Genomic DNA, 18,927 nt, shown 5'->3' on the forward strand with positions numbered 1-18,927 from the left:
GTCTATAATTCCCTGGTTTCTCTCTCCCTCCTTTTTTAAAAAGTGGGGTTACATTAGCCACCCTCCAATCCTCAGGAACTAGTCCAGAATCTAACGAGTTTTGAAAAATTATCACTAATGCATCCACTATTTCTTGGGCTACTTCCTTAAGCACTCTAGGATGCAGACCATCTGGCCCTGGGGATTTATCTGCCTTCAATCCCTTCAATTTACCTGACACCACTTCCCAACTAACATGTATTTCACTCAATTCCTCCATCTCACTGGACCCTCTGTCCCTTACTATTTCTGGAAGATTATTTATGTCCTCCTTAGTGAAGACAGAACCAAAGTAATTATTCAATTGGTCTGCCATGTCCTTGCTCCCCATAATCAATTCACCTGTTTCTGTCTGCAGGGGACCTACATTTGTCTTTACCAGTCTTTTCCTTTTTACATATCTATAAAAGCTTTTACAGTCTGTTTTTATGTTCCCCGCCAGTTTTCTCTCATAATCTTTTTTCCCCTTCCTAATTAAGCCCTTTGTCCTCCTCTGCTGAACTCTGAATTTCTCCCAGACCTCAGGTGAGCCACTTTCTCTGGCTAATTTGTATGCTACTTCTTTGGAATTGATACTATCCCTAATTTCTCTTGTCAGCCACGGGTGCACTACCTTCCTTGATTTATTCTTTTGCCAAACTGGGATGAACAATTGTTGTAGTTCATCCATGCAACCTTTAAATGCTTGCCATTGCATATCCACCGTCAATCCTTTAAGTGTCATTTGCCAGTCTATCTTAGCTAATTCACGTCTCATACCTTCAAAGTTACCCCTCTTTAAGTTCAGAACCTTTGTTTCTGAATTAACTATGTCACTCTCCATATTAATGAAGAATTCCACCATATTATGGTCACTCTTACCCAAGGGGCCTCTCACGACAAGGTCGCTAATTAACCCTTCCTCATTGCTCAAAACCCAGTCCAGAATAGCCTGCTCTCTAGTCGGTTCCTTGAAATGTTGGTTCAAAAAACCATCCCGCATACATTCCAAGAAATCCTCTTCCTCAGCACCTTTACCAATTTGGTTCACCCAGTCTACATGTAGATCGAAGTCACCCATTATAACTGCTGTTCCTTTATTGCACACATTTCTAATTTCCTGTTTAATACCATCTCCGACCTCACTACTACTGTTAGGTGGCCTGTACACAACTCCCACCAGCGTCTTCTGCCCCTTAGTGTTACGCAGCTCTACCCATATCGATTCCACATCTTCCCGGCTTATGTCCTTCCTTGTGCAGCTTCCCCACTTGAAAGGGATTGAATGCGTCTACCTGAAGGCTTTTTAACTGGATTCCACTCAATGACCAAACAACTTCTCCTTTTTCCTCCTTTTATTTTTCACAAGTGCAGCAGTTTGATAGTTCCATTAGTTCCATCAACCAGTAGCCATTAGCCATTAGACATTAGACATTAGACATTAGTCATAAGTCATTAGGTGAAAAACTGGCTACCTCTCCGGACTTCGTAGACGGATTCCAACCTGCACCTCTCCACTCCCTCATAGGACCGTTATATTTTCAAACCAGGCGACCCTTCCCGAAGATTCCCGAGCTCTTCTTAAACCTCGCGTCATTTCCCAGAAGCTCCTGCGAGTGATGATCCCCGTGACATGAAGCTAGCCCTAACCCTAAACACAGTGACAGCAGTGCTCTTTTCCATGAAACAGTCTCTCAAGTTATTTAAAGTTCAGTATCTTACCGCAGATTCCAACGCTGGTCCCGGACTGCCGCTGTGATGTTGCGGGGTCCTCCCGATGTTCTGGGCAGAAGCAGCACTCAGGCAGTGGGTTCCATCTGGTCTATCAGTGGATTCTTGCTACTACTTTTAAATTTTATTTTCTTTTGCCTCTAGGTCCCAATACTCTTGAGAAACTCTAGTTTGTTGACACCTCCCACTCAATCTTCCCATGAAAACACTGGGGAGATCGCCAGCTTCAAAGGCAAACTTGGTGGTCCCAGTTTGGTGTTCTTACGATGTATTATTGACTTGACTTTCCATCTGTTCCTCAGCAGGTAGTAAGACAACCAGCCACCTGACATCCCTATGAAAGATGGTGGCTTGGTTCCTGTTTTTTTTCCCATCAGAGATTGGATGCCTTGTTGTTACTTTCAGAGCTTTTGTCACAGGAACACTGTAGCTTGGGAAGATCCAGACGTTGATGTCCCTCACGATGCCTTTGCTGTCTGGATTAGTATTGACGACTCTGCCAAGCTTGAAATGTCCTCTCTGTGCATTTTGGTCGCTTAACCAGACGATGTCCCCAACAGTGATGTTTCTCTGTGCAGTATGCCACTTGCTTCTGACAAACAAATTAGGACCTGCGAGTTGGCTCCAGCACCTCCAGAACTTGGTCACCTCTGACTGCATTGCTTGGAGTCTTTTGTAGGGGTAGCTGGAAAAGTCAAAGGTTTTGAAATCCCTGCTTTAAGATGCTCAACTGAATAGAAGAGTGTTGGGTGTGACATACTGAATACAGTCTTCCCGGCTCTGTACCCTGGCATCAATTGGGTGCTCATTGGCAAGGTTGGCTGCTATGTGAAGAGTAGTCTGGAACTCACTGTAACTGAGCCCAGACTCCTTCCCAAGATTCTGGAGTGCTCTCTTTACAATGCGTACAGTGGCTTCTGCAGCACCATTCCTGTGTGTAGAATCAGGCGGATGGATTTTCCACATCCACTCTGTTCCATTTTTTGCTGTGGTCTCCTGCAGGGCTGCTTCGTTCAGGCCATCCAAGAATTTGTACAGCTCCTCCAAGACTGGCTTTGCTCCAATGAAATTGGTGCCCGGATCTGACCAGATCTTACTTGGATGTCCCCTGATTGCTGTGAACCTTTGATAGGCCATCAGGAATCCTTCGGTTGATAGGGTGTTTACCAACTCTGTGTGGATGGCTCTGCTAGCCATGCAGCAAAAGACCACTCCCCAGACTTCCAGCGTTACTCTTTTTTTGATGTCATCTTTTACTTGGTAAGGTCCAAAGAGGTCCACTGTTGTGAAGTGGAACGGTGCAGCAGGTTCAGTTCTTTCTGGCGGCAAGTCACCCATTACTTGTTGAAATTTCCTTGCTTTTGCCTTCCTGCAGAGCATGCAGCCATCAAGAACTTTTTGGGCAATTTTCCTTCCCCTTATGACTCACGCCTTTCTTTTCATCTTGAGCAAGGTTCCGGCCACACTCTCATGACTCTCATTGTGGGCCTCCTGAGTTAACAGCGTGGAAACCCAGGCAAGATGGGGACACCAACTTGAACTTCTTTGAAGATTTGCATTCGGCCACTGCAAACCAACAGCCCAGAGTCTTGGTTTTTGTGGACTACCAGCCTGTCTGTAGTGGTGCTTGGGAAGGTTGCGCCCTTTTGTGCTGCTAGAAAAATGCCTCTTAGAGCATCTTCTCGTTCCCTTACTGAGATGACTCCTGCCAAAGAAATTGCCTCCCACTTTCATCACAGTCGTCCACGGCTTGAATTTGTCCAAAGAACTTTTTTGCTGCTCTCAGATCCATGCAACTGTTTTGACTAGTCGAGTTAGAACACTGAACCGCTTGATGTCCACAAGGCTTCGGATGGCTGATGCTGCAGGCGGTCTCCATTGTTCTGTTTTGACCTGGTACTGTTTTTGTGCTGGTTCCTGTTTCTTTGCCTTGGCCCTTGTCAAAGCAGCAACAAATGCCTTCTTTTGCAACTTGTTGATGCTTTCCCTGGCAGTGGCTGCTGGTTCTTTGGCTGATTTCATCGGCCACTCATTCACTGGCAAACTCAAAAACTTTGGCCCATTTTGCCACTCTGAGTCTTCATCCAGGTCTTGAGGGCTGGCTCCTCTGGATATTACATCAGCAATAATTTGCGGACCAGGAATCCACCACCAGTCCTGGATTCCTGTGCTGTTTTGAATCTCTCCGATCCTATTTGCAAAGAATGTTTGATAGCTATAGTTTTCTCGCTGTACAGCACCAAGGACTGTTTGGCTATCAACGAAATGGTACCACCTCCCAACTTGGATTCGGCTATGCAGCTCATAGTACTTTCTCAGGCATGAGGCAAACACTGCTCCATACATCTCTGCTTTGACAGCATCACCTTTGTGATCCAAGGGAGTTAATCTGGCTTTAGATTCCACCAGCCTGACGATTGAGCCCTGGTCCGAGTTCCACCTTAGATACATCACTGCTCCATAGGCGTGCTCGCTTCCATCAGAGAACGTGATTGCCCAGGGTTCCTCAGTGAAACATGGGGGAGTTAGTGCCCTGGTGAGCTTTACCTTGCCAAGTTGAATGTACTCCTCGAAGAGCTTAATTGCATCCTCCCTGAGGCCATCTGAGTGTGCCATGTCCAATGTGTCTTTGACTGGACACCTTTCGCCCTTTGCCTCTTGGAACACCCTTCGTACCAGAATAGCTCCCTTCTGCTTAGCAAGAGTTACCAGGCCAACTGGGTCATACAGCCCTAATACTTGGCTGAGCAGTTCTCTTTGTGTCGGGGGTTTAGCGTCTGGTCTCTGATTTGCTCTTGTAGAAGGTCTTGGCCAAGTCTCATTTTTTTCTTTCTCTTCAAGAAATTGATTGCAATCATGACATGGAGCTAGTCCTCTTCTACTATGTAGCCCAGGCCAAGTGTCTTGTTGTCATCATCGCACATTTGGTTTGGCAAGACCATGGTTTCTGCCTTGGACTTCTCCAGCTTGTCATTGTACCCTTTCCTCCCACTTTGCTCAGGAAAGACCCAAGGCTTGAGCTTGAAACCTCCGGCCTTCAGGATCTGCTTCACATTTGCTGTGATGTATTTCAGCTGGTCAAGGATTGTTGTGGGATGTCAGAATGTCATCAACGTAGCTGTCGTGTTGAAGCACCTGCCGCTCCTCTTTGAGGTGGGTGAAAGGAGGGAGGTTAGCAGTTTTGCGCATTGCTAGCTGCGCAATGCACCCTGCTGGTTTATCTCCGATGTTCACTTGTGATTGCGTATTCCCCCAGCTCCTCATCCTCGGAGTCTCACCAGAGGAATCTATGCAGGTGCACTTCTCGGTCTTCCAACCAAATCGAATTGTACATCCTTTTTATGTCATCTAGAGCAGCGTATACTCCACCCCTGAATCTGAGTAGGACAGTGCAAATCTGGTTGAGGACATCTGGACCTTTCATTAGCAGGTTATTCAAGCCCCTGAACTTTTGCTGCTGTTCTACACGAGTCTCACTGGGGTCGTGACAGAATGCGGATTCCGAGCAATAAGGTGACTCACGTACCAGACTGGCCTGTTCCAGTTTATGACCGTGTCTTTGGACAATTTCATTGCAGCCCTTCAATCGACTATGTCATGCATTTGAGCAGCGTAGGCAGTTTTCCACTCGGGTTCTTTGGCTAATTGCTTTTCCGTCCTGAGAAATGTAGCCTCGATTGTTCTTTTATTGTTTGGCAAGGAAGCTGGATCTTCTATCCAAGGATATCCGGCGTGCCAATGTGGTTCCTTGCTGTGGCAGTCACCTGTGACATGGGTGAGGCCTCTTCTTACAACTTCAAGTTCCCTCTCCTCAGCAAGAGTCATTCCTTTGCCACCCAGCTAGCAGTTTCCGCGGCGGCAACCTCCGCGTTTTGGCTCGCATGCTGCGCCAATACTATCCCACTTCCACCACTCCAGTAAGTGCCGGTTGGTGCTTGAAGTACCTGACTCCTGGTACTTGATGTCATCCTGTTTGTTTGGTGGAAGTTGCTCTGGGACTCTGCTGGTGAGCTCCTCGTATTTACAGCAGCTGCTCTCATTGACCCTGCAAAATGTGTCTTGGACATGTGGGCCGACACATACAGCTCCTCAAAGAGATCAGGATGTGTTCCTCCGACCGTCTTCCCCAGTGGGCTGTCCCACAGCACGAGGTCTCCAACAGCTCTGGTTCTCTGAGACGCTAGCTGACCTTCTCTATAGCTTATGAGTAGATTTATTTCTCTGGGTCTCACAAGTTCATCAAGCGGTATGTCTGGGAAGAATTTCTGCAGTTGCTTCGGTAACACATATTTGTGGACATTTGCAATGCTGTCTAGTCCATAACAAACCAATTGCTGTGATTTGAGAGTGCCCTTGGGAGTGTTTACTCTGATTTTTAGAAGGGACCGCTTTGTCTCCACCTGAACCTTCATCCATGGACGACGAGAGTGATTTCCTCACTTCTGAGGTTCAGTCTGCTTGCAGCCTTGTGGGTTATATAATTGGTGTCTGAAACCAAGTCAATTAAAGTCCCAGCAACACATATCAAAGTTGCTGGTGAACGCAGCAGGCCAGGCAGCATCTGTAGGAAGAGGTACAGTCGACGTTTCAGGCCGAGACCCTTCGTCAGGACTAACTGAAGGAAGAGTGAGTAAGGGATTTGAAAGCTGGAGGGGGAGGGGGAGATGCAAAATGATAGGAGAAGACAGGAGGGGGAGGGATAGAGCCGAGAGCTGGACAGGTGATAGGCAAAAGGGGATACGAGAGGATATATATATATTGGTGAGACCCGATGCAGACTGGGAGACCGCTTTGCTGAACATCTACGCTCTGTCCGCCAGAGAAAGCAGGATCTCCCAGTGGCCACACATTTTAATTCCACATCCCATTCCCATTCTGACATGTCTATCCACGGCCTCCTCTACTGTAAAGATGAAGCCACACTCAGGTTGGAGGAACAACACCTTATATTCCGTATGGGTAGCCTCCAACCTGATGGCATGAACATTGACTTCTCTAACTTCCGCTAGGCCCCACCTCCCCCTCGTACCCCATCTGTTACTCATTTTTATGCACACATTCTTTCTCTCACTCTCCTTTTTCTCCCTCTGTCCCTCTGAATATACCTCTTGCCCATCCTCTGGGTCAACCCCCCTCCCCCCGTCTTTCTTCCCGGACCTCCTGTCCCATGATCCTCTCGTATCCCCTTTTGCCTATCACCTGTCCAGCTCTCGGCTCTATCCCTCCCCCTCCTGTCTTCTCCTATCATTTTGCATCTCCCCCTCCCCCTCCAGCTTTCAAATCCCTTACTCACTCTTCCTTCAGTTAGTCCTGACGAAGGGTCTCGGCCTGAAACGTCGACTGCACCTCTTCCTACAGATGCTGCCTGGCCTGCCGCGTTCACCAGCAACTTTGATGTGTGTTGCTTGAATTTCCAGCATCTGCAGAATTCTTATTGTTTCAATTAACGTCCCGATTTTTTGCCCAGCATTAGCTGTGACCTTGAGAAGCATCATAATCACTGGCAGCTCTGGCAATCTACTCTCCACCAGAAGGCCTGATTTATCTTTCACAGTGCTGAAGGCTCTGGATGCTGTGTTTGAAAATACATCACGACATTCTTTGGCCAATTCTGGTGAAAGTTTGCTGAAGAACTCCTCTTGATCCTCTGTATATTTCTTCCTGCCTTTATCTTCCTCTGGACCAAATCTGCTCTTTTCTGACCTGCGCTGCTTTTCTTTATTTCAGCATTGGGGCACAGATAGTAATGATGCTCAGGAGTATGCTCATCCTTGCAGTCTTGGTTTTTACACAGATAGGCGGGTTTGCAGTATGAACTGTCATCATGAACCTCGAGACGCTTCTTGCATGCTCCCAACTTTCTTACTGCAGCGTTTTTCTCTGGTAGCTTTAGCACTCGAAACTGTTTGCAAAAGTAGAGCTTCTTACTGTGCTTTCCATCACCGCAGACTACACACCCTGCATGGTCGTCGCTTGACTTGGGGGACTTGGTTCTGGCATGTCTTGGCTCAGCCCTGGTTTCTCTTCTACTTGGCTCTTCATCCCTCAGTTGCACGAGCTGCTCATATATGCTCTCTTGCCCTTTGAGGAATTCTAAGAGACAGTCAAACTGATTATCTGGTGCCACAGCATTTCTCCTGTCAGCGACATAGACCAGCCATTCCTTTTTGAGAGTTTCTGGAAGTTTACTTTCAATTGATCTTGTCACCAGCGGATTTTTGATAGCACCCGTGTCTCCAAGGTCACTCAAGTCTTGAAGTGCCTTTTCCACAGCTTGAATTAATTCCACTATTTTCCGTGACTGATGATTTCTGACAGCTGGCATTTTCTGTAACTCTTCCACTATTTCAATACCAATGCACGTTTGATTCCCATAGCGGTTTTCTAGAACACGGAAGATGTCACCTGCAGTGTTATAAGTAGTGAGGCGAAGGTCTCTTCTGATTTTGTCATCAAGACTGTCCAGTAGTTGAACCTTTTTCACCTCTCTTGAACCGGTTGGCTCTCCTTGCCTCTGGAGTGCTTCCTAGTCCTTTCTCCACTTGTGAAAATCACGTTTGCTGCCAGTAAACTTGGGAAGGGCCATCAGTTTCAATCTGATGGCTGGCGTGGGAAAATTGGAGGAAAAGCCCAACACCGTCAGTATTAGTCTTTCAGCATCCTCCTTTCTCCTTGCCTGCATGAAGTGGACCCTCTTGGAAATCAACTTGGGGATGTGGAGTTCGAGCCCCTTTAGGTGACTCTGAAGGTCCTTCTGATCCCCTGGCGGGATCCATCATTTCCACCGACCATGCACCTCCTTCGCTGTCTTTACCAGTCCTTGCTGGTGGGTAAGCATGAAGTCATACGCCTTCTGGTTGCCATCGGGGTGTATAGCAGCGACGTTTTAACATTCATCCTCTGCTGCTTGTAGTGTTGTGAACAATTCAACATTTCCAAAGTTGGTCCAAAGAGTCCCCTGGATTAGGCTTCTGACCTCCTTTAGTTTCAACTCACACTCATCTGCCGTCTTTGCCAGGTCGGCTTTTTGCTGTTCAGTTAACACAGCTACTTCCTCTGTGTTCAGCTCCGCCTGCAGTTCTGCAGTGAGTCCAGCCTCCACATCATCATTGGCTTCCATGACTTTCTCGGCTTCTATTGTGAGTTTATTGAAATTGACTCTGAGCTCCTCTTCAGACAGGTCTTCATAGGTCCTGGTAATACCGTTGACCAGATGAGAAAATAATCTTTTTGCTGTTGTTCGCTCTACCTTGAGTTGCTCAACTGATTTCCCAATAGCTTGATCAGCCATGTCTGATTTCCTCTGCAGGCTTTTCACAGGTGAGAAGGTAAGTACAACTTTTTAATGATGCTTTGATGTTGTTTTATCTTAACTTGATTTTCTTCCTTTTTCAGGAATACAGATTATTGCTCCTGCTGTTCCAGCTCAAAGCTCCCAGATTTCTGTTTCCTGGTCCTCCAGTTTCTCAGTCAACCAGTTTTTTCACTGTCAAGTCGGATTTCTTTTTGTTCTTTGAACATGTGCAGTTTCCCCACTTGAAAAGGATTGAATGCGTCTACCTGAAGGTTTTTTAACTGGATTCCACTCAATGACTAAACAACTTTTCCTTTTTCCTCCTTTTATTTTTCGCAAGTGCAGCAATTTGATATTTCCATTAATTCCATCAACCATTAGCCATTAGACATTAGTCATAAGTCATTAGGTGAAAAACTGGCTACCGCTCCGGACTTTGTAGACGGATTCCGACCTGCACCTCTTCGCTCCCTCATAGGACCGTTATATTTTCAAACCGGGCGCACCTTCCCGAAGGTTCCCGAGCTCTTCTTAAACCTCGCGCAATTTCCCAGAAGCGCCTGCACGCAATGATCCCCATGACATGAAACCAGTGCTAACCCAAAAAGCAGTGACAGCAGTGCTCTCTTCCATAAAACAGTCTCTCAAGTTATTTAAAGTTCAGCATCTTACCTCAGATTCTAACGCTGCTCCCGGACTGCCGCTGTGATGCCGCCGGGTCTTCCCGATGTTCTGGGCAGAAGCAGCACTCAGGCAGTGGGTTCCATCTGGTCTATCAGTGGATTCTTGCTAATACTTTTAAATTTTATTTTCTTTTGCCTCTAGGTCCCAATACTTTCTCGAAACTCTAAATTGACTTGACACTGTTATTACCACTGGAAACATTATTCCCAATGGTCAGATTACCAAGGACAAGCCCTTCCTCTCACACTATACCCCATCATCTGCCCTTTTTGTTCCTTGTTCCATGCTCCAGGAGACTTTGAATAATCACTTCCATACCTGTCCCATAACCAATAACGAAGGACAAAAGCCATAGGACTCACCACTGGGCCACTAACCATTACTACTTACACTTGAAAATAAACACAACCATCAGGCCAAGCCTGTGGTTATAACTTGGATGGATGAGTTATCACATATATTTTCATGGTGACTGAAAATTATATAGTAACAGAAAGGTATAATGTCAGCTCAACAGAACAAAGATGGCAAACTATGAACTTACTACTTGTTACTTTACACTTCAAACAATATAGTTGGATCAGATGCACGGTCACACCCTTTTTACATAAGGGAAAATAAAATGGATAACATGAATGCAAAACTACAATAGAAATCTGAAAAAAATGACAGAATGGCAAACTTGAAAAGTTTATGGTAAAATATTTAAATTATAATTGTCCAACAAGCAAACCTGAAAATAGTGACACCAAGTCTAACTTCACATTTGGTCCCATCCCACTCACAGCCTGCAATACCTGTCCTGTATGAAAGGAACTTATATTATTAAGAATAAGTGGAAGGGATAGTCACAAAGGTGAAATAAGGTTACCTATTTTGGTTTCAAAAATTATCCAGTAATTTCCTTTCCACCCTTTTCTCTTCTCCCTTTCTCATAAACACAATTCCTACTTGGACACAATATGAATGGTGAACCGACATATCAAGAAGCAGTATCATACCACTCTGCAGAATGAATTTGATACATAAAAATGGTTAACCTGCAATGTAACAGTTCTCCTTCAGCATCTCTGCAATTGCTTTGGCACCTGCAGCCTCCAGCCAGTTATCCTTCAAATTCAACTTTACAACTGTGGTGTTGGTTATCAGAGAAACGGAAATAGCTTTGGCTCCCTGAAAACAATAAAATACAAAAAAAAACTTTAAAGAATGAATCATTAGTAGTCTAAAGCTGACAGGCTGAGAAAACTAGAAGCTGGAGCGTGAATCGAGGTTAAGATCTTTTTCTTGTGGAATACAGACTTGTTTTGTTCTCAAAATAAACTGTTCATACGAAAGATTTGACCTCTCTGAAGATGCTGTTTTCTCATTGGTATGCAGTTTACTGCAGGAAGACTAACACCAGTTTAAGGACTTGAACTACACTGTGGTGGCAGGAAGGCTCTACAACAGGTAGCTAAAACTGCCCAACACATCATTGGCACCAGCCATCACAGACATATATACAGAAATGTGCCAGTAAAAGGCCAGCAATATTGTGAAGGATCCCACCCACCCTTCTCATTGACTCTGCCCCAATTCCATCAGGAAAGAGGCATAACAGCAGAGCACCCATTTTTGAGTTTGACCATCAAACTCAAAAACAGTTACTGTTACAGTGATCTGGCTGATCAACACCTCCACCCATTAACCCACTCCACCACACTGTCCCTTCCCACCACCACCACTTTATCATTTCCTGTCAGAGTTACCTTATGTACAGATATTCCTGCACTTGGAGTCACTTTAAGTACATACAATCAGTCTATTTACATAAGCTAATTTGACGTATTTATATTTATTGTGGTTTTTTATGCTGCATGCTTTGGATCTGGAGTAACAATCATTTCACTCTCCACTTATGTACTGAAGAATGACATTGCTGAAATACAATAGGAACAAAGTACTGGATGGAGGAGCCTTGACTTTATTGGATATCTTGGGGACTTGCTGAATATACATTCATTTAAAATATTTTAGGGAAATAAATAGTTAGAGCCAATTCCTCTAAATTTTAGAAATAGATATTGCAATATACAAGGGCTTGCACAAGTATGTAAAAATGCATGCAAGTGACTTTGGAGAATAACAGCCATGATGCCAATCAGAGCTAGAAAACATTGCCGTTAAGATCAATTTCAGAATTTTGAGATCAAAATCTAAGCTAATGTTCTAATAGTATTAACAGACCATTGTACTGTCAAAAATTGAATTGACAATTATTTGGCACGATGATAGCTTTTTGCAGCTATTCATCAGCTTTTCTGCTTATTGTAGATGATCATCTGATGGCAGCTGCATATTTGTCACTGTATACCCTATTTCCACAAGAGCAATGAAATGTCATAAGGAGGTGGCAGGGAATGGACCCAAGTGCAAGACACAGATACTGAAGTACTAGGGACAGGACTAGGATGCAGGGTGAGGGCTAGGATATGGACATGAAAACCGGGAACCCGGAACAGGACTGGACAAGAGAGCTAGGAGCCCGGGCTTGAGACTAGAGGCTTGAGGCTTGGAGTCTTGAAGCTTGGCTTGGGGCGGGGCTCGAGGCTTGGGGTCTTGAAGCTCCTCCTGGGCAGAGCGCGGTACTCCTGGGTAGGGCGCAGTACTCCTGGGCAGGGCGTGGATCAACTAGGCAGGGCGCGGATATGCACCTGACCGAGGCAAGGGACAGGAAGGGACAGAACTAACCGTAGGATAACGGCAAGACGGCCTGGCTTACCCAACGGAGGCAAGGGACAGGAAGGGACAGAACCAACCGCAGGGTAATGGCAAGATGGCCTGGCTTACCCAACGGAGGCAAGGGGCAGGAAGGGACAGAATTAACCATAGGGTAACGGCAAGACAGCCTGACTTACCCGGCGGAGGCAAGGGACAGGAAGGGAGCTAGGTACAGGGTGGCTCCAGGACAAGACTTCAGGCGAGACGAGGCGAGAGTTACCAGCAAGACAAGGCAAGGCTTCAGGCAATGCAAGGTGAGACAAGAACTTCAGGCAAGGCGAGAGTTACCGGCAAGACAAGACTTCAGGCGAGGAAACAGAAGGCAGGGGAAGGGATACAAGGAGTAAGGACAAGAACAATCCAACAGCCACACAGGTCTCTGGAGGTATTTATGCAGCCAGCCCCAACGAGAATCAGCTGCCTCAATTAGTGCTCAACAGGAACAGTAACAGGGTAGACAGGAAAACCTGGAGCAAGGGCCGATGGACCGGACCATGACATGAAACGGATTGTCAATTGGAGTGCTGTTAATCTTCTCACTTCACAGCTGCAGAAAGGAGGAAGTCTTGGAGAGGGGTTGTCTACAGAGTCTCTGTGGGTGGAAGTTAGGAACAGGAAGGGGTCAATAACTCTACTGGGTGTTTTTTAAAGACCACCCAATAGTAACAGGGACATCGAGGAGCAGATAGGGAGAGAGATTCTGGAAAGGAGTAATAATAACAGGGTTGTTGTGGTGGGAGATTTTAATTTCCCAAATATTGATTGGCATCTCCCGAGAGTGAGGGGTTTAGATGGGGTGGAGTTTGTTAGGTGTGTTCAGGAAGGTTTCTTGACACAATATGTAGATAAGCCTACAAGAGGAGAGACTGTACTTGATTTGGTATTGGGAAATGAACCTGGTCAGGTGTCAGGTCGCTCAGTGGGAGAGCATTTTGGAGATAGTGATCATAATTCTATCTCCTTTACAATAGCATTGGAGAGAGATAGGAACAGACAAGTCAGAAAAGCATTTAATTGGAGTAAGGGGAATTATGAGACTATCAGGCAGGAACTTGGAATCTTAAAAATTAGGAAAAGATATTCTCAGGGAAAAGTAGGGAAGAAATGTGGCAAATGTTCAGGGGATATTTGTGTGGAGTTCTGCATAGGTATGTTCCAATGAGACAGGGAAGTTATGGTAGGGTACAGGAATTGTGGTGTACAAAAGCTGTAGTAAATCTAGTCAAGAAGAAAAGAAGAGCTTACGAAAGGTTCAGAGAGCTAGGTAATGTTAGAGTTAAGGCTAACAGGAAGGAGCTTAAGAAGGAAATTAGGAGAGTTACAAGGGGCCATGACAAGGCCTTGGCAGGCAGGATTAAGGAAAACCCCAAGGCATTCTACAAGTATGTGAAGAGCAAGAGGATAAGACATGAAAGAATAGGACCTATCAGGTGTGACAGTGCGAAAGTATGTATGGAACCGGAGGAAATAGCAGAGGTACTTAATGAATACTTTACTTCAGTATTAACCATGGAAAAGGATCTTGGTGATTGTAGTGATGACTTGTAGCGGACTGAAAAATGAGCATGTAGATATTACGAAAGAGTATATGCTGGAGCTTTTGGAAAGCATCAAGTTGGATAAGGTGCCGGGACCGGACGGGATGTACCCCAGGCTACTGTGGGAGTCAAGGGAGGAGATTGCTGAGCCTCTGGCGATGATCTTTGCATCATCAATGGGGATGGGAGAGGTTCCGGAGGTTTGGAGGGTTGCGGGTGTTGTTCCCTTATTCAAGAAAGGGAGTAGAGATAGCCCAGGAAATTATAGATCAGTGAGTCTTACTTCAGTCATTGGTAAGTTGATGGAGAAGCTCCTGAGAGGCAGGACTTATGAACATTTGGAGACGTATAATATGATTAGGAATAGTCAGCATGGTTTTGTCAAGGGCTGGTCGTGCCTTACAAACCTGATTGAATTTTTTGAGGATGTAACTAAACACATTGATGATGGAAGAGCAGTAGATGTAGTGTATATGGATTTCAGCAAGGCATTTGATAAGGTACCCCATGCAAGGCTTACTGAGAAAGTAAGGAGGCATGGGATCCAAGGGGACATTGCTTCGTGGATCCAGAACTGGCTTGCCCACAGAAGGCAAAGAGTGGTTGTAGACAGGTCATATTCTGCATGGAGGCCAGTGACCAGTGGTGTGCCTCAGGGATCTGTTCTGGAACCCTTACTCTTTGTGATTTTTATAAATGACATTGATGAGGAAGTGGAGGGATGGGTTAGTAAATTTGCTGATGACACAAAGGTTGGGGGTGTTGTGGATAGTTTGGAGAGCTGTCACAGGTTACAGCGGGACATTGATAGGATGCAAAACTGGGCTGAGCAGTGGCAGATGGCGTTCAACCCAGATAAGTGTGAGGTGGTTCATTTTGGTAGGTCAAATATGATGGCAGAATATAGAATTAATGGCAAGACTCTTGGCAGTGTAGAGGATGAAAGGGATCTTGGGGTCCAAGTCCATAGGGCACTCAAAGCTGCAGCACAGGTTGACTCTGTGGTTAAGAAGGCATACGGTGCATTGACCTTCATCAATCGTGGGATTGAGTTTAAGAGCCAAGAAGTAATGTTGCTGCTATATAGGACCTTGGTCAGACCCTACTTGGAGTACTGTGCTCATTTCTGGTTGCCTCACTGAAGGAAGAATGTGGAAACCATAGAAAGGATGCAGAGGAGATTTACAAGGATGTAGTCTGGGTTGGGAAGCATGCCCTATGAGAATAGGTTGAGTGAACATGGCAGTTTCTCAAGACAAGTCAAGTTTATTGTCATTTCGACCATAAGCTGCTGGTACAGCACATAGTAAAAATGAAAAAAACATTCCTCCGGGATCCTAGTGCTGCATGAAACAACACAAAAACTACACTAGACCTGCACAGGACTACATAAAGTGCACAAAACAGTGCAGAGTAGTACAATAATTAATAAACAAGACAATAGGCACAGTAGAGGACAAATTACAATAAAATAATAAATGATGTAGACGTCAATCTAGATTTTGAGTATTGAGGAGTCTGATGGTTTGGGGAAGGAGCTGTTGCACAGTCTGGTCGTGAGAGCCTGAATGCTTCGGTACCTTTTCCCAGATGGCAGGAGGGAGAAGAGTTTGTGTGAGGGGTGCATGGGGTCCTTCACAATATTGTTAGTTTTGCAGGTGCAGCGTGTGGTGTAAATGTCTGTAATACCGGGAAGAGAGACCCCGATGATCTTCTCAGCTGACTTCACTATCCACTGCAGGGTCTTGCAATCTGAGACGGTGCAATTCCCGAACCAGGCAGTGATGCAGCTGCTCAGGATGCTCTCAATACATCCTCTGCAGAATGTGGTGAGGATGGGGGGGTGGGAGAAGGACTTTTCTCAGCCTTCACTTAAAGTAGAGACGCTGCTGGGCTTTCTTGGCTATTGAGCTGGTGTGGAGGGACCAGGTGAGATCCTCCGCCAGGTGAACACCAAGAATTTGGTGCTCTTAACGATCTCAACAGAGAAGTCATCAATGTTCAGCTGAGAGTGATCACTCCGTGCTCTCCTGAAGTCAACAACCATTTCTTTTGTTTTGTTCGCATTCAGAGACAGGTTGTTGGCTCTGCACCAGTCTGTCAGCCGCTGCACCCCCTCTATGTACGCTGACTCGTCGCTCTTGCTGACGAGACCTACCACGGTCGTGTCATTGGCGAACTTGATGATGTGGTTTGAGCTGTGTGTTGCAGCACGGTCGTGGGTCAGCAGAGTGAACAGCAGTGTACTGAGCACACAGCCCTGGGGGGCCCCCGTGTTCAGTGTGATGGCGTTGGAGATGCTGCTCCCAATCCAGACTGACTGAGGTCTCCCAGTCAGGAAGTCTAGGATCCGGTTGCAGAGGGAGATGTTCAGGCCCAGCAATTTCAGCTTTCCAATCAGGTGCTGAGGGAATGATTGTGTTGAATGCTGAACTGAAGTTCATGAACAGCATTTGAACGTATGTGTCTTTTTTGTCCAGGTGGGTGAGGGCCAGGTGGAGGGTGGTGGCGATGGCGTCATCTGTTGAGCGGTTGGGATGATACACGAACTGCAGGGGGTCCAGTGAAGGGGGCAGCAGGCTCTTTATGTGCCTCATAACGAGCCTCTCAAAACATTTCATGATGATGGATGTGAGAGCAATGGGAAGGTAGCCGTTCATGAGAGGTGACCTGATAGGGGTGTACAAGATAAGGAAAAGCATTGATCGTGTGGATAGTCAGAGGCTTTTTCCCAGGGCCGAAACGGCTAGCACACGAGGGCATAGTTTTAAGGTGCTTGGAAGTAGGTACAGAGGAGATATCAGGAGTAAGTTTTTTACGCAGAGAGTGGTGCGTGCGTGGAATGGGCTGCCGGTGACGGCGGTGGAGGCGGAAACGATAGGGTCTTTTAAGAGACTCCAGGATAGGTACATGGAGCTCAGAAAAATAGAGGGCTATGGGTAAGCCTAGCTAGTTCTAAGGTAAGAACACGTTCGGCACAGCTTTGTGGGCTGAAGGGCCTGTACTGTGCTGTAGGTTTTCTATGTTCTATGTTCAACGACTTTAAGAGGAGGAAGATGAAAAAAATTAATGAGGGTTACAAAAACAAAGTACTTAAAAATATAAAATAAAACAGGAGATGTTAGAAGTAGATAACAGGTTTTCAGCATCTATGAAGAAGAACACAAGAAAAATAAAGTTAACATGCTTTTCTATAAAATGAATAGCATGTTGGCTACTTCTTGCATTTTTTTTCATTGGTAAAATAGACACTTAGATTTTTGACCTAGGTTATGTAAAAACAATATCCATTCATCACAGAACCTAATAATGAAAGTGAGTATAATATCAGCCACAATTATAATTTGCATTTAGCACAAGAAATAATATAAATGATGAAAACAAGAGGGGAATAACCAGTCAATCCTGGCCTCCCAACCATTCAAAAAGAATATGTTTGATCCTGTACCTCAGTACTTTGTACACTAACCTTTTGATTCTCTTATCTAAAAATCTAGGGACCTACCTTATAGGGAAAGGTTGAACAAGTTAGGACTTTATTCCTGGAGCATAGGAGAATGAGAGGAGGTATACAAAATTATGAGGGGTCATAGAAAGAGTAAATGCAAGCGGATTTTTTTCCACTGAGGTTGGGTGAGAATGGAACTAGAGGCCATGGGTTAAACGTGAAAGGTGAAATGTTTAAGTGGAATCTGAGGGGGAAGAGAAATTTATGGATGGGAGGGGTATGGAGGTCTATGGTCCTGATGCAGGTCAATAGGAGTAGTTAGATTAATAGTTTGGAACAGAGTAGATGGACCGAAGCTTAAACGCTTCTCATACAACAAACTCACTGTCCCAAGGTAAACCTTCTCTCTTCACAAGTATATCCTTCTCTAGACAGTGCTAGATAGATGCAAACATGATTTTTCATATTCATTCTCATGCGGACTCTATATATTGAATAATGTCCTCTCTGCTGTTGCATGCAAATCTTCTTGCTCTAAAGACCTGGTGTACTTGCAAGTTAACTTTCAGTGACTTAAGTACAGAGACATACAGCAACCTCTAAACACTAAAACATTTTGATTTCCAACCAATTTTAAAAATGGACATGCCCAAGAACAAACTTCTGTCCCAAGTACAGAATTAGTAAGCAGGTCTGTTAAATTTTAAACCCTGAAAGAAGATAATACCAGCAGACATGGGGTCTTCAACATCTTGAGAAAGAATAACTTCGAGGAGGAAAAGGTAAATGAGTCTAGATTGTAACAAGATGAGGCTGCTAGCCAGGAAGAGGTAAAGCCTAAAATTCTGTTTAATTTCCACCTCAGAGTATGAAAACAATATTTGATAAACATTTCAGCAAATATAACCACTGCTGGCCAGTGTCACAGCAGAAATCGAAATTCCATTTAAAATCCAGAAACTTATTTAAGTGATGAACTTATCCACTGCCAGTAAAATCAGTGGAAAAGTTCTTTCTAATAAATGTATAAAAGTTGGTCTAACCTTTGGTCCAAGTCCATAATGCATTAGAGACAGCTCCGAACTGTTCATATTCCGCAAAAAATAGGAGATTGGTACTACTCCATACATTTCGCATGCCTGCTTATACTGAGCCTTCCCTGTAGCATCATAGGTACTTGTACCTTCTGAAAGAAAATCAAAGCAGATGAGTAAATTTGACATACAACACTAAAGTGTGTCTTGGCTTTATTTAAGCTAATGTCAATTGTGGTTAGAATGTCAATCCCCTTACAATAGCAACATATAAATGTATTATTCACTTCAATTTGCACTCCATGGATGCTCCAAAAATTCACTTAACTTACCTTGGAATTAAGGCCCTAGTTGTGGCCAGTCTGTTTGATAATATGGGCTGTTGGACTGTAATCCAGTACTATTCCCAACTGCTAT

At 45.0% G+C, this 18,927-nt stretch overlaps 1 protein-coding gene across 1 annotated transcript in view; it reads right to left on the minus strand.

The window, feature by feature from the left end:
* The window catches only part of lrrc74b (leucine rich repeat containing 74B), a gene marked incomplete at its 5' end in the record, with an annotated part of 145,369 nt that extends 126,707 nt beyond the window's left edge, over positions 1-18,662 (minus strand). Inside the window, 2 exons of the mRNA XM_063034369.1 lie at positions 10,768-10,900; positions 18,520-18,662. Of these exons, the coding sequence (XP_062890439.1) occupies positions 10,768-10,900; positions 18,520-18,662 (276 nt within the window). The remainder of the gene's footprint in view (positions 1-10,767; positions 10,901-18,519) is intronic.
* Between the last annotated feature and the right edge of the window lie 265 nt (positions 18,663-18,927).

The sequence above is a fragment of the Mobula hypostoma genome, chromosome 27 (genome assembly GCF_963921235.1).
Source record: "Mobula hypostoma chromosome 27, sMobHyp1.1, whole genome shotgun sequence".
NCBI classification, from domain to species: domain Eukaryota; kingdom Metazoa; phylum Chordata; class Chondrichthyes; order Myliobatiformes; family Myliobatidae; genus Mobula; species Mobula hypostoma.